At 45.4% G+C, this 16100-nt stretch overlaps 1 protein-coding gene across 1 annotated transcript; it reads right to left on the reverse strand.

Moving 5' to 3' along the window:
* Positions 1-3383: 3383 nt before the first annotated feature.
* On the reverse strand, positions 3384-15816 carry LOC120310636 (procathepsin L-like). Its single transcript, XM_039349272.1, has 8 exons — positions 15763-15816; positions 14629-14761; positions 13121-13243; positions 11840-11998; positions 10008-10232; positions 7868-8036; positions 5160-5274; positions 3384-3875 (listed from the first exon to the last, which is right to left on the reverse strand). Exons 1-8 carry the CDS (start codon positions 15795-15797, stop codon positions 3776-3778), a joined length of 1059 nt encoding a protein of 352 aa, XP_039205206.1. The 5' UTR covers positions 15798-15816; the 3' UTR covers positions 3384-3775.
* Positions 15817-16100: the final 284 nt, after the last annotated feature.

The raw sequence follows: 16100 nt of genomic DNA on the forward strand, positions 1-16100 counted from the left end.
TTTCTAAGTGGTATTTCTTGATTAGGTATTCTTTGGTCTTCTTGTTCTTCAGCTTCTTTTCTTTCATCTGTTCTAGCTTGCTTGCATGTGATCTTAACTTGCTGATCTTATTTTCTAGTCTAACCTTCCATTTTTGTGGTGCATTGTTTGTTTGTTTTTCTTCTTTGTTGATTTTGCATCCCAGGTATTCAGTTATAACTGCAGCTGTGCTGTACATTAGTTGGTTTGTTTCTTGCAGTGAATTGGTGCTTATACTTGCTATTGCAGTATTTGCATCTTTTAATGCTTGTGCTAGCTGTTTCTTTGAAACAAGCTTCAATGCAGGCAGCCTTATTCTGTTGTTTTTGTGCTGTTCTAGATGCTCAGTTATTCTTTGTTTCAATTCTTTTATTTCTTTAGTTAGAAGGTTTTGTTCTTCCTGAGGAATAGGCGCCTGGTTTCCAAATGAGAACAGTTGTATATCTCTACTGGATTCTTTCACTGCCAACTCCCCCTGGTTTGCCTCTACATTCTGAATTACTTCTTGTAAGGCTTTGATTTCTTTGCCCTGGGTAAACCTTTGCAGTTCGTCCAATTCTGTTTCTGTAAATACTTTATTTCGTGTTATAAATCGGCGTTGATCTGCTAGTCTCTGTTCTGTTATTTCTGATTCTGGATGTTGTTCTTTCCAGAACTGGTGCATTCGTTTTAGATATCCTCTTCTTGTTGGACTTGATCTGTAGTAACAGATCATTATTTCTTTGTTTTCCATCACTGTGTATCTGCGACGGGTAAACACCTTTTCTTCCAGTAGTTCTGCAGCTGCTGGCCCTGGTTGCTCAGCCAACAGTCCTGAGTCCTGTAACCCATTTTTCACCAGATATCCAGGAACTCCAATATCTAGCGCGGACCTTGTTAACCCGGGCGACGTCCGAGCCGGTATGGCATTCTGAAATTTACGTCTCACCATATTTTTTATGGGAGAGACACTCTTTGTCTGACTCCTCTGATGAGACCTGTCCAGTATGGTTGAACCTCTGGCATAGCTCTCATCTTCCTCAGAGTACACAAGCCCCACAATCACGTCAAGGTAGTGCCTCACTGGGGGATTATTATTATTATTATTATTATTATTATTATTATTATTATTATTATTGTTGTTGTTGTTGTTGTTGTTATTATTATTATTATTATTAAATATTTGGAGGGCGCCAGATAAAGAGAGGGAAAGGAAAGGAAAAAAAAAAGAAAAACCAGTACACAGAAGTCAGAAGGGAAGGAAAAAGACGGAAGACCCAGGGAGGAAGGAAGATCTATGTTCTCTGCCTAATTTTTGCATAACTGACGACCATAACTTACTGTATTGCAGAAAAAAAAACATGGCAATGAATTAAAGAAACAGAATTTGCCCTCCCTGACTTTAAAGCTTCAGTCTTATTTTGGGGGGACTGAATTGGTTTTCCTTTGGACTGAACTGTTCATATCGGCCTTCTTTTAATCCTCGTTTGCTCTCATTTGGTTGGTGAGTGGCACTGCCCCCTCGACCCTCAACTGCCCTTCAAGAAAGCGCTACTTACCTTAAAATGTGTCTCGATCCACCCTACATGCAGGGATCTAGCCATGCCCTTCGTCCGAGGAAAAACAGGCCAGTTCCAAAATCGGACGATGGGGAGGGTCGGGATTGCAACAGACCAATTTCGGCATGCCGAGTTGAACGCTCCGTTCTGGCTGGAAAGTAAACATCCTTTGCACGTTCTGCCAAAGTCCAGTTGTGGTAGTTGCCGTTCTGTTTTAGTTTTTGTATGCTGTTTGTGTCTTGCATTGTTGGTACTGTTGTTTATTGTTTTGGTACTATTGTTATTATTATTTGATAGGGTATGAAGTATATACACTGAGAACTTCTTTACCGGAGACAAATTCCTTGGCCAATAAAGAATATTTTTTTCTTCTCTTCTCTTCTCTTCTCTTCTCTTCTCTTCTCTTCTCTTCTCTTCTCTTTTCTTCTCTTCTCTTTTTTTCTCTTCTCTTCTCCTCTTCCTTCCTTTCTCTTCTCTTCTTTTCTCTTCTCTTCCCCTCCCCTTTCTCTTCTCTTCTCTTCCCCCCGCCCCTCTGCTTCTTTCTCTTCTCTTCTCTTCTCTTCTCTTCTCTTCTCTTCTCTCCTCTCCTCTCCTCTTCCATTCTCTATTTTCTATTCTTGTCTACTCTGTATACTACTCTATTCCATTTCATTCTGTTTCTGTTCCTGTTCCAGTTCCATTCATTTGTATTCATTTCTAATTCTATTCTTTCTATTCAATTCTATTCTAGAGCCGTGGTGGTGCAGTAGTTAGAATATACTACCATTTCAGACAAATGGCTGTCCAATCTCATCTTAAAACTTTCCAGTGTTGGAGCATTCACAACTTCTGGAGGCAGGTAGTTCCATTGGTTAATGCTCCTCATTGTCAGGAAATTTCTCCTTAGTTCCAGTTTATCTAGTCTGTCTTCTTCGTTTTGGTTTATCTAAAGGACAGAAAATACCAGGAGCAATGCTGTTGGCATGATCTGCATCCTTACTCGGGTGGAAACTAATCAAGGAGAGAAGCAATCTGGAACTAAGGAGAAACTTCCTGACAGTGAGAACAATTCACCAGTGGAACAACCTGCCTCCAGAAGCTGTGAATGCTCCAACACTGGAAGTTTTTAAGAAGAGACTGGACGGCCATTTGTCTGAATTGGTATAGGGTTTCCTGCCTGAGCAAGGGGTTGGACTAGATGACCTCCAAGGTCCCTTCCAATTTTATTACTACTACTACTACTACTACTACTACTACTACTACTACTACTACTACTACTCTAAAGGAGGACAACCTTAAAAAAGGCCCATTGGCCAAACATCCAAATTTTGATCCCGTGCCCACGGGGATGCTGCAAATGTGTATAAGTGTGAAAAATGGTCATAAGTCACTTTTTTCAGTGCCTTTGAACAGTCACTAAACTAATGGCTGTAAGTCAAGGACTATTTGTACTGTACATAAACAGGGAGCAAATCACGAGTACTGATGACGTTCCCTAGTTGGTTCATGAAACGTCTGCAAGAAAACCACCCAGCTGAGAGAGCACCAAGGACCCCACAATCCTCCTCCTCCTCCTCCTCCTCCTCCTTGAGCTTCAGCTACAAATATTCTCTTCTATTGGTATTCACATTTATGCAAAAAAAAAGGGGGGGGGGATACAGCATGGGTGTCAAACTGCCAGCCCACTGGCCGGATGCGTCATGCCAAAACCACATCCACCCCAGCTCCAGCAATGGGAAAGAAGTCACGATACGTTGCGACACATCACGTGACGTAGCGAGTTTGACACCCCTGGGACAGAGGGAAAAATAAAGGAAAGGTGTAGGAATCACTCCATTAGGCATTGAACAAGCACAATAGAACCTTTATTGAAACTTGCGTACTGCAGACCACTCATGATTAGATTCAGGAAGCTGCTAACAACAGCAGAGCACTCTTCACACCGTGGGAAAACTAGGATCAGAAACCAGGAAGAAATACATTGGATTTAAAGTAGGAGTCTTCAAACTTGGCCCTTTGATGACTTGTGGACTTCAGCTCCCAGAATTCCTCAGCCAGGCATGCCTCGCTGAGGAATTCTGGGAGTTGAAGTCCACAAGTCATCAAAGGGCCAAGTTTGAAGACCCCTGATTTAAACTTTTAACCCAATCTGGGGCAACGACGCCAGCAAGGGACAGCTCAGTTGGAAAGGTCGAAACTCCGAGGCGGAGAAGATTTGGGATGAAACGATGCTGGATCAGTTACATAGTTGGATAACAAGCTTGATTGGCTACCCCACAATGGTTATCCACTCCTTTCACCAATCGCATGTAGCCCTGCTCGCCCCAATTCTCAGACCAGCTGGGAAAGAGAAGAAAGGAAGAAAGGGAGATTAATAGGTGGACAATTGATGGTGTGTGGCAAAATTGGCTCTTTGTTAGAAATCCTGTTTATATAAAGTATTACACAGAGCAAACAAAGAGAACAGTCATCATGTGCCTAACTGCTCAACTATATAACTGTAATAGGAAATAGGAAATAGGAAACTCTACTTAGAACAAAGCAACATATATACCAGGGATAGGCAACCTTGGCTCTTTTATGACTTGTGGACTTCAACTCCCAGAATTCCTGAGCCAGCCAGTCATAAAAGAGCCAAGGTTGCCTACCCCTGGTATATACACTATATACCAGGAGTCTTCAAACTGGGCTCTTTTATGACTTGCGGACTTCAACTCCCAGAATTCCTCAGCCAGCATGGGGGAACTATGGCTCCTTCATGACTTATGGACTTCAACTCCCAGAATTCCTCAGCCAGCATGGGGGAACTATGGACCTTTTATGACTTGTGGACTTTAACTCCCAGAATTCCTCAGCCAGCATGACTGGCTGAGGAATTCTGGGAGTTAAAGTCCACAAGTCATAAAAGGGCCAAGTTTGAAGACCCCTGCTATATACCATAGATCCAAGCTTGTAAATTCTGCCATCTACTGGCTGAATACTATTGTTGTTGTTGCCTAAAAATATGTTCCAACAATGAATTCCGACGCTCTTGAACCCTTGACCGATCAAGAGATTTGCCTGTATCCCTTCTACAGCTGGCCCAGATCCTCTGTGTTGCCAAGAATGAACTGCTTTAAGCAGAGTTTGGTCTGCTTAAGGCCCCAGGGTAGAAAATAGGAGATTGGGAGATCTAGTCGTGCCTTAGGCATGAAAGTTGGCTGGATGACCTTGGGCCAACACCAAGAGATGGTGAATTCTAGTCCGTCATTAGATGTAAAACAGCTGGGTGATCTTAGCCCAATCACCAGGAGATGGTGAGTTCTAATCCATCCTTAGGTATAGAACAGCTGGGCGATCTTGGGCCAGTCACCAGGAGACGGTGAGTTGTAGTCTAGCCTTAGGTATGAAAGTGCTGGGTGACTTTGGGTCAATCATCAGGAGATGGTGAGTTCTAGTTCCATCTTAGGCATAAAAAGCCAGCTGGGGCAACCTTACCAAGGCTGAGAAACCCTGTTCTAACAAATAGCCCCTCACACTTTCTTAGCTAAACCTGATGATAAAATAAATGAGATTTAACTTTGACCCAGGAACTGATTTTCAACGCCCTTCTTCTTCATCCTGTGCCATCTCCTCTTTAATCACCTGTTCTTTAGGATCCAGTAATCGGTGGTCTTCTCACCCTCCTGCTCAGTGCCGTAGCCCACAGCCAGCATGGCGTGAGTGACCTTGTGGGTGCACTCGCTGCTTGCAAAGATACCTGGGCAGAGAAGAACAGAACACACACACAGAGAGAGAGAGAGAGATGGCCCTCAAAATGTACTAGTAGGAGGTCTCTTAAACTTCTGTGTCTGTGCATGTACACATATGTACATGCCCATTCCACCCCCAAAGTTGCTTTTTTTTCTTCCACAGACATTCACCCACTCCAGATAGATAGATAGATAGATAGATAGATAGATAGATAGATAGATAGATAGATAGATAGATAGATAGACATGATAGATGACAGATGATAGATGATAGATGATGGATGGATGGATGGATGGATGGATGGATGGATGGATGGATGGAGAAAGAGAGACTGACTGACTTACTGACTGACTGACTGATGTGGAGTCCTTGGTGCTCTCTGAGCTTGGTTATTTTCTTCCAGACGTTTCATAACCCAACTAGGTAACATCATCAGTGCTGGAAAGTAGTGTGGGGTTTGCTCTCTGTTTACATACAGGTGGCTTGCCCTGTCAGCATTGGGTGGGGATGGTCTTGATGTTTCCTTGATTAGGCTGTTGTTTACTGTTTGATTGTTGGTCTGAATTGGTTGTTCTTTGATTGGGAATTTGTTTACTGCTTGATGGTTGATATAGTGTTTATTTATTTATTTATTTATGAGACTTATATACCACTTTAAGTGCAAGCACTTTCTAAGCGGTGTACACCAGTAAGCAATGTGTATATATATATATATATATATATATATATATATATATATATATATATATTTACATTGCCCCCAACAATCTGGGTCCTCATTTTACCTGCCCCGGAAGGATGGAAGGCTGAGTCAACCTTGAGCCGGTGAGATTTGAACCGTTGACCTGCTGAACATAGTCAGCTAAAGTGGCCTGCAGTACTGCACTCTAACTGCTACGCCACCTCGGCTCATTAATATTTAATAATAATATTTAATAAGTGTTAAACTTATTTACTCTATTTTTATTTACTGTTAGACTTCTACGCCAAGACTTCTACGCTAGGCGGCTTACTGTCATGCAATTAAAATACCAAATAAAACATTACGCGATGAGTGTTAAATCTTGGTGTTGTCTTTGGTTATCTAGGTGTTGTTTGCTGGTGAGGAGGCGTTTTGATCTTTTTTGTTTCCTTGGTGGCTTTTTGATGTCTGTTTTGCCACTAACATATTGTATAAACAGACAGCAAACCCCACTCCTTTGTAGCACTGATGATGTTACCTAATTGGGTTGTGCAACGTCTGCAAGAAAAAAACAACCCAATGGTATGTAAATATAAGCAGAGAGCAAACCTCACTCCCTTTTAGAACTGAAGATTTTACCCAAACCCAATAGAGGCCATCCTTGTTTCAGCAAGCAAAATTGGCACCAGTGACTTGGTCATTAAGCAGAGCAATCACTAAATGAAAGGGTCCTGTGCCCACGATCCGAATGTAAGGACCCACCCCACTTTGCATCTTAAGAAGACAGAACTCTTGGAATATTTCTTCCAACAGGGATCCTTTATTAAGAGAAAATGGTTGCAGGCGTTCTAGACAGGACTTGAGGTTCAAGCTCTCCCATTCGAGGTTTTAAGGGGTTCCCCAGTAGTCCCACCCAATCACCCCCCTCTTCCAGTGACAGTTTCAGGCATCACAATCCCACCCCTTTTTTCCTTTCTTCCGTCTGGATGGAGACTTCAGATAAACTACATGAAAGGTAAATAGCCTCCTTTGTTATGATAAGGCCTTTTGGTGCTAACCCCATTCAAACTCTTTGAAGTTGCAATACACACATTCAGTTCCTTAGAAGTATACTGAAGGAAGTGAGGGCCATAAAGCCCTTTTGTTCTCCCCCTTCTCTCCCTCTTATGGCAGAATCCAGAGAAGGCAGAATTGGGGTTTTCTATATTTGATAACCAAAGATGAAATATAATTGGATTCTGGCACCGACTTTCTTTTGCTTTAAAGAGCCATGAAGCTCTTCAAGACAAGGATGGCTCGCAAAGTGACTTTTTTCATGAGTAACGGTGAATGGTCATTGTCTGAAGCAATCACTAAATGAGGACTGTCTTTATTTAGCCCACAGATCTATCTTACAGCCATCAGATTACTCTACAGCAGGGGTCTTCAACCGTGGCCCTTTTAGGACTTGTGGACTTCAACTCCCAGAATTCCTCAGCCAGGCACATTTAAATTTACATTTTTATCATCACCCAGAAAGGAAAAACACAAGATAGTCAGGCACATAGGGATATCCTGAGGTAAATCAAACAGTATACAGAACACCCAGAGGAAAAAAGGCGGGAAAAAAGGGAAACGCCCCCTTCATACTCACAGCAACCAATCAGAGTGTAGATTGCCTCATGCATGAGTCAGCACTCTCTAATTCAGGGGTCTTCAAACTTGGCCCTTTTAGGACTTGTGGACTTCAACTCCCAGAATTCCTCAGCCAGCATGGGGGAACTATGGCCCCTTCATGACTTGCAGACTTCAACTCCCAGAATTCCTCAGCCAGTGTGCCTGGCTGAGGAATTCTGGGAGTTGAAGTCCACAAGTCATAAAAGGGCCACGTTTGAAGACCCCGGCTCTACAGATCCTCAATTGCCTCAGTTCTCCTTACCCGACTTATAGAAATGGAATCCGAAATTCTTCGCGTCCACACCCAAGGATACTGGCCCCATCGTGGCCACAGCTTGCTCCAGGGCTGCCTCATTCTGTGACTGAATCCGCACTAAGGACGTGCAGTTGCCCACCCGAGTTGTTGGGTTGTAGTGACATTCGAACTCGTCCTGCAGAGATGGGACAGGAAGACGCAGGGGAAGTTTAGCAGCCTTTTCTGAGACTGGCCCATAGAACATAGAATCAGGGTTGGAAGGGATGTTGGAGGTCATCTAGTCCAACCCCCTGCTCAGGCAGGAAACCCTATACCATTTCAGACAAATGGCTGTCCAATCTCTTCTTAAAAACTTCCAGTGTTGGAGCATTCACCGCTTCTGGAGGCAGGTTGTTCCACTGGTTAATTGTTCTAACTGTCCTTAGTTCTAGGTTGCTTCTTTCCTTGGTTAGTTTCCATCCATTGCTTCTCGTCCTGCCTTCAGGGGCTTTGGAGAATAGCTTGACTCCCTCTTCTTTGGGGCAGCCCCTGAGATATTGGAAGGCTGCTATCATGTCCCCCCTCGTCCTTCTCTTCATTAAACTAGACATCCCCAATTCCAGCAATTCCTTATATGTTTTAGCCTCCAGTCCCCTGATCCTCTTTGTTGCTCTTCTCTGCACTCTTTTTAGAGTCTCAACATCTTTCTTAAATTGTAGCAATCAAACTGAGACGCCAAATTAGCTCTCCATGTGTGATTTAGTGCACTGCACAGAATAAATAGCAATAGCACTTGGACGTATATCGCTTCACAGTGCTTTGACAGCCCTCTCTGAGCAATTTATAGTCAGCCTATCTGCCCACTGCTCCAACAATCTGGGTCCTCATTTTACTGACGTCGGAAGGACGGAAGGCTGAGTCAAGTTTGAGTCGGAGAGACTCGAATTGCCAAACTGCTGCCAGTTGAGACTCAGCAGAATTACCCTGAGATTTGCTACTTCGCGGGGGTGGGGGGACAAATTCAGCATTTGGCTACAGTAGATCCAGTTGCTGTTTTGGCTAAGAGTGGTGGTCCTCACTTTATGGAATAGCTTGATCCCTGAGATACGTAGGAAAGCCCGCATCCCTTGCCTGCAGGCTGGAAAATAGTCAAACCCATCTTCCATCGAACAGGGGTCCTCAACTCTGGCAACTTTAAGACTTGTGGACTTCAACTCCTAAGTCACTTTTTTCAGTGCTGTTGTAACTTTGAGGGGGTCACTAACTGAATCGATGTAAGTCGAGGAGCACCTGTAGAGTATGACCTTTTAAGTAACATACTGTTCATTGTGTAATCAACAAAATGGCCAGTAAATAGAAGAATAATAACTACAAACATAGTCTTGGGGGGGGGGTCCTTCATGCTCTCTGGATTGGTTCTTTTCTTGCAGACATTTCATGACCCAACTAGGTAACATCATCAGTGCTGGAAGGGGGTGGGCTTCTTCAGAATAGAGTAGAGTAGAGTAGAGTAGAGTAGAGTAGAGTAGAGTAGAGTAGAGTAGAGTAGAGTATCTCGTCCTGTAGAGATGGGACAGGAAGACGCAGGGGAAGTTTAGCAGCCTTTTCTGAGATTGGCCCATAGAACATAGAATCAGGTTTGGAAGGGACATTGGAGGTCATCTAGTCCAACCCCCTGCTCAGGCAGGAAACCCTATACCATTTCAAACAAATGGCTGTCCAGTCTCTTCTTGAAAACTTCCAGTGTTGGAGCATTCACTATTTCTGGAGGCAGGTTGTCCTCACTGTCAGGAAGTTTCTCCTTGGTTCTAGGTTGCTTCTCTCCTTGATTAGTTTCCATCTGTTGCTTCTTGTCCTGCCTTCAGGTGCTTTGGAGAATAGCTTGACTCACTCTTCTTTGGGGCAGCCCCTGAGATATTGGAAGGCTGCTCTCATGTCCCCCCTCGTCCTTTTCTCCATTAAGGAGGAGCTTAATGAAAAGAGCTTTGTTTCATTCTTTTCGTTTCTAGCACTGATGACGTTACCTAGTCGGGTCATGAGACGTCTGTAAGAAAAGGACACAGCTCAGAGGGCCCCGAGGACCCCACAGCTCCACTCTGAGCCACAAAGATTCTCTTCCGTCGGTCGATCACGCCTTGCCCATGTCCACCTCGTCTCCCTCTCTCACCTTCTCCGGGTAAGGATAATCCTGCTCCGAATTGATGCCTCGGTTGTCCCGAACGTACTCAAAGGCGTGGCTGACGTAGCCTCCATGACAGCCCTTGTTGCCCAGCTTCCAGGAGCAGTCCATGAGGTTCTGCTCGCTCAGGGGGACCAGCTTGCCGGTCTTCTTGAAGAGCAGACCCTCCAGAGCCCCCGTGGCACTGAAGGCCCAGCAGGAGCCACAGTGTCCCTGTGAAGAGTGGAAGAGGCTGGGAGGAGCTCTGCAGGGCCAGGAGGCCAAAGCTGGTGTCTAGGGTTCGGTATTTAATTGAGGAGGAGGAGAAGGTAGATGGAGACAGTGAAAGAAAGGAAGGACAACGAAGGGAAGGTAGAAGGAGAAGGTGAGAAGGAAGAGAAGGGGAAGGGAAAGAAGAAGGGGAAAGAGGGAGAGAGGGAGGAGAAATGGGAGAGGAGAAGCAATGGAGGAGGAGGAGGGGAAGGGGAAGGAGAAGGGGAAGAGGAGTATAGAGGGAGGAGAAATGGGAGAGGAGAAGAAATGGAGGAGGAGGAGGAGAAGGAGAAGGAGAAGGAAGAGAAGGGGAAGGGAAAGGAGAAGGGGAAGGAGAAGTAGAGAGGGAGGAGAAATGAGAGAGGAGAAGAAATGGAGAAGGAGGAGGAGGAGAGAAGGAGAAAAGGATGGGGAGGGAATAGGAAGGGGAAGGGGAAGAGGAGTAGAGAGGGAGGAGGAGGAGAAATGGGAGAGGAGAAGAAATGGAGAAGAAGGTGAAGGAGAAGGAGGGGAAGGGCAAGGAGGAGAAGGAAGAGAAGAGAAGGAGAGGATGGGGAGGGGAGGGAATAGGAAGGGGAAGGAGAAGGGGGTAGAGAGGGAGGAGAAATGGGAGAGGAGAAGAAATGGAACACTGCTATCATGTCCCCCCTCGTCCTTCTCTTCATTAAACTAGACATACCCAATTCCAGCAACCGTTCCTTATATGTTTTAGCCTCCAGTCCCTAATCATCTTTGTTGCTCTACTCTGCACTCTTTCTAGAGTATCAATATCTTTTTTACATCGTGGTGACCAAAACTGGATGCAATATTCCAAGTGTGGCCTTACCAAGGCCTTGTAAAGGGATATTAACACTTCACGTGATCTTGATTCTATCCCTCTGTTAATGCAGCCTAGCACTGTGTTGGCTTTTTTGGCAACTGCAGCTCACGGCTGGCTCCTATTTAAGTGATTGTCCTCTAGGACTCCGAGATCCCTCTCACAGTTGCTACTATTGAGCAAGGTACCCCCTATACTATACCTGCACATTTGGTTTTTCTTGCCTAAATGTAGAACCTGACTTTTTTCACCACTGAATTTCATTTTGTTAGTTAGTGCCCAGTGTTCAAGTCTGTCCAGATCCTCCTATATCCTAAGCCTGTCTTCTGGAGTGTTGGCTATTCCTGCCAGCTTGATGTTGTCTGCAAATTTGATGAGTTCCCCATCACTTGGGGAACTCATCACTTGGTCAAAGAATGCCATAAGATTTGTCTGGCATGATCTATTTTTGAAGAAAGAAAAAGGAAGATGAAGATGAAGAGAAGAGGGAGGAGATGAGGAGGAGGAGAGGGCAGAGAAGGATCGGAGAGAGAAGAAAGAGAAGGGGGATGAGGAGGAGGAGATGGAAAAAGAAGGAAGAAAGAAGAGGAAGAAGAAAAAGATTGGTCTGGAGAACAAAGCTGGCTGTCATGGTCCCCTATCATTGCAGAAGGAGGAGGAGGAGGAGGAGGAGGAGGAGGAGGAGATTTTTCCCGTAAACGTGGAAAAAAAGAAAAATTCTAGCTTGATTACAAAAATCCCCAGAACTCACCTGATTTTTTATAGGAGTGACGAAGCCCTTCGTACGCCAGTCCACCTGCTTGGGTATCTCCTTCGTGGCTGATTCTTGGAAGTAAGTGGCACCTTCTTCATGCTCTTTGGTTTGATCGGGCTGGAAACGATTCAACATCTGGTTAAACTCCTCATCTGTCTGGGGAAGAAATCAGGAATTTTGTCTCCCGCTGGTGACTTAATTTTTCAGCAAGACAGCAGACCAAGTCGTGGGAGAAACCGAGGTAGAGAAGGTGAAAGAGGAAGATGGATGTGCTTCTAAGGTAGTCATCAAAGGGAAGCCAAACTGTAACTCTCTAGGCTACAGCACCGTTTCTTAACCTTGGTAACTTTAAAGTATGTGGACTTCAGCTACCAGAATTCCCCAGGCAGTATCTGTGGACTTCAACTCCCAGAATCCCCCAGGCAGCATCTGTGGACTTCAACTCCCAGAATCCCTCAATCAATATCTGTGGACTTCTGCCTGATCTTCTTCTCCGTTGGCCCTCAGAGATGGCTCGGACAGCTGAGGGAGCCGCCGCTCCTCATCAGCTGAGCAGAGCCTCCTCGACAGAAGTCGCATCCTCCAGGGCGACTTTGGACCGGCATAAGGATCTGCCAGCAGAGGGAAAGCTAGCCGACGAGGAGAGAAGTCTCCCCGTACGACTAGAGACGCCGCATATGTGGGCTTCAGCTACCAGAATTCCCCAGGCAATGTCTGTGGACTTCAACTCCCAGAATCCCTCAATCAATATCTCTGGACTTCAACTCCCAGAATTCCCCAATCAATATTTATGGATTTCAACTCCCAGAATCCCCTAGTCAGCATCTCTGGACTTCAACTCCCAGAATTCCCCAGCCAGCATCTCTGGACTTCAGCTCCCGGAATTCCACAGCCACTATGGACTCAGCCGGTGCGCACCACTTCGGCAGAACCTGTAGTTAATTGTTTGTTGCCCAGGCCTAGAACGAACTTCCGAAAGCGGCATCCACACAGAGAACCGATTGTTCACCTATGTTAATCCCACCACTGGTCGTAAATCAAGGACTGATACCTTTAATTTGGCCCTCCAATGAAAAGAGAGGACGTGTTAGCGAAGGCGGAAGTCAAGAAGAGATGGCAGAGGATGAGATTTGTTAGATAGAAAGATCAACACAACGAATGTGAATTTGGGCAAACTCCAGGGGACGGTGGAGGGCAGAGGGAGCTGGCGTGCTGTGGTCACAACGATTAGACACAACTTAGCAACTGCACAACAACAACAACCCATCCAGAGTTTACCAGATCACCCAAGTGGTTCATGGCCACTTGGAAGCTGTGTTTGCCCTGAGCGGCTTCCAAATTGTGTTGTTCAATTCTCCACAGGTTCCTCTCCCAAATCGTCCGACGGAAAGATTCTTCCTCCTGTAACGACACAAAGGGCCTGTCACAAACTGAGACACAAACGCTCCCCCCCACAACCCATCTCACCCCAAGGGAACCCCCCCCAAACTTAAATAACATTTTAATTTAAGGCCAGTGACAAGGAGACACCATGATCCATTAGCCAGTGTTTCTCAACCTTGACAATTTTAAGGCACGTGGACTTCAACTCCCAGAATTCCACAGCCAGCAATGCTGGCTGTGGAATTCTGGGAGTTGAAGTCCACGTGCCTTAAAATTGTCAAGGTTGAGAAACACTGAAGCCTGATCCAAGAAGCAACAGTAGATAGATTTCAGTACAGGTCAATTTACGACCATAGTGGAGCGCCAAATTTTTGTTGCCAGCGAGACAGTTGTGAAGGCAGTTTTGCCCCATTTTACAGCCTTTCTTGCCACAGTTGTTAAGTGAATCACTGCAGTTGTTAAGTTAGGACCAAGGTTGTGAAGGGATTCCGGCTTCCCCCACTGACTTTGCTTGTCAGAAGGTCGCAAAAGGGGATCGCAGGACCCCAGGACGCTGCGACCGTCATAAATATGAGTCAGTTGTCAAGCGTCTGAATTTTGCTGCAATGGTCATAAGTGTGAAAGTTGAAGTCCACCCATCTTAAAGCATGCTGAATGGAGAATTCTGGGAGTTGAAGTCCACCCATCTTAAAGCATGCTAGATGGGGAATTCTGGGAGTTGAAGTCCACCCATCTTAAAGCATGCTGGCTAGGGGATTCTGGGAGTCGAAGTCCACCCATTTTAAAGCATGCTGGCTGGAGGATTCTGGGAGGTGAAGTCCACCCATCTTAAAGCATGCTAGATGGGGAATTCTGGGAGTTGAAGTCCACCCATCTTAAAGCATGCTGGCTAGGGGCTCCTGGGAGTCGAAGTCCACCCATTTTAAAGCATGCTGGCTGGAGGATTCTGGGAGGTGAAGTCCACCCATCTTAAAGCATGCTGAATGGGGAATTCTGGGAGTTGAAGTCCACCCATCTTAAAGCATGTTGGATGGCAAATTCTGGGAGATTAAATACACCCATCTTAAAGCATGCTGGTTGGGGAATTCTGGGAGTTGAAGTCCACCCGTCTTAAAGCATGCTGAATGGGGAATTCTGGGAGTTGAAGTCCACCCATCTTAAAGGATGCTGGCTGGGGAATTCTGGGAGTGGAAGTCCACCCATCATAAAGCATGCTACATGGGGAATTCTGGGAGTCGAAGCCCACTCATCGTAAAGCATGCTGGCTGGGGGATTCTGGAAGTCCACCCATCTTAAAGCTGCCAAAGTTGAGATCCATTTATGTCCCCTTCCAATACAGTAGAATTAGGTCTGCTGGACACACTTCCCAACTGGACTACCTCACAAGGCTGACACAAACTCACCTCCAAGTAGCTCTTGGCGTGTGTTTCCTTCCATCCCTTCCATGCCCCTTCCAAGGCCAGATCCACGGGGTTGCAGGACACTTTCAGAAAGACCAGAGTTGTCACGGTGAGCCGAACAAATGACCACATGTCTCTGTCTTGGTGGAAATGAAGATATCCTGGGGATTAAGGATGCTTAAAGCTGGGGTCCCTGTGCTCCCACTGATTTTATTCACCCCAACTGCTGCATGATCAATTTCTCGCCTAAATAAAAAACCTTGGCATTTGCACTAGTTAAATTTCATTCTGTTATTTTGAACGCATGTCTCTAACTTACCCCGTGCACCTTCAAGCGTGTTTCTGTCTCCTGGAATAAGTAATTCCACCCAGTTTTGTAAATTTAATAAGCGCTCTCTCTCTCTCTCTCTCTCTCTCTCTCTCTCTCTCTCTTTCCCTCTCTCTCTCTCACACCCTCCCTCCCTCCCTCTTTCTCCTTAAGTCAGTGGTTCTCAACCTTTTTAATGCCGCGACCCCCCAACCGGTCATAAGTCAAGGACTACTCAACCGGTCGTAAGTCGAGGACTACTCAACTGGTGCAGCACCGTTTGCAGAATGGGACTTTTGGCGGGCTCAGCAGGGCAGAGACAGCCTGGACAATTCCTATTGGCTTTTGAAAGCCAATAGAATTAGACTCTATTCAAGAGAGTCTATTCTATTGGCTTTCAAAAGCCAATAGAATAAAAGGGATTAGCACAGCTAAGGAAAAGGGGGGAAAAATGGCGGACTGCGTTGTTTGGCGACCCCCGTGAAATGGTCGTTCGACCCCAAATGGGGTCCCGACCCACAGGTTGAGAACCACTGCCCTAAGTCGTTAATAGAAAAAACCATCTTGCTTGGATATTTTGAAGTTTTCAAAATGTCAATTCAAATTCAATATAGAGAAAGCTAAGACAAGAAAAAACAACTGCACTAGTATAATATAGGTGGTCCCTGGCTCAATAGTAGTAACTGTGAGAGGGATCTCGGAGTCCTAGTGGACAATTACTTAAATAGGAGCCAGCCGTGTGCTGCAGCTGCCCAAAAAGCCAACACAGTGCTAGGCTGCATGAACAGAAGGATAGGATCAACATCAGGTGAAGTGTTAATACCACTTACAATGCCTTGGTAAGGCCACACTTGGAATACTGCATTCAGGTTTGGTCACCACGATGTAAAAAAGAGGTTGAGACTCTAGAAAGAGTGCAGAGAAGAGCAACAAAGATGATTAGGAGACTGGAGGCTAAATCATATGAGGAACGGTTGCTGGAATTGGGTATGTCCAGTTTAATGAAGAGAAGGATCAGGGGGGACATGATAGCAGTCTTCCAATATCTTAGGGGCTGCCCCAAAGAAGAGGGAGTCAAGCTATTCTCCAAAGCACCAAAGGGAAGGATAAGAAGCAACGGATGGAAACTAACCAAGGAGAGAAGCAACCTAGAACTAAGGAGAAACTT

Source organism: Crotalus tigris, unplaced genomic scaffold (assembly GCF_016545835.1).
Source record: "Crotalus tigris isolate CLP2741 ecotype Arizona unplaced genomic scaffold, ASM1654583v1 scf7180000018244.697701, whole genome shotgun sequence".
In the NCBI taxonomy this organism is placed as follows: domain Eukaryota; kingdom Metazoa; phylum Chordata; class Lepidosauria; order Squamata; family Viperidae; genus Crotalus; species Crotalus tigris.

Coding starts and splice junctions, on each gene's coding strand:
- LOC120310636 (XM_039349272.1), bottom strand. CDS start 15,797: ATGCAGTATTCCAAGTGTGGCCTTACCAAGGCATT. Junction 14,762..15,762: donor TGTGGCCTTACCAAGGCATT/GTAAGTGGTATT, acceptor CCACCAAGACAG/AGACATGTGGTCATTTGTTC. Junction 5,275..7,867: donor ATTCCATTTCTATAAGTCGG/GTAAGGAGAACT, acceptor TTCTCTGCCCAG/GTATCTTTGCAAGCAGCGAG.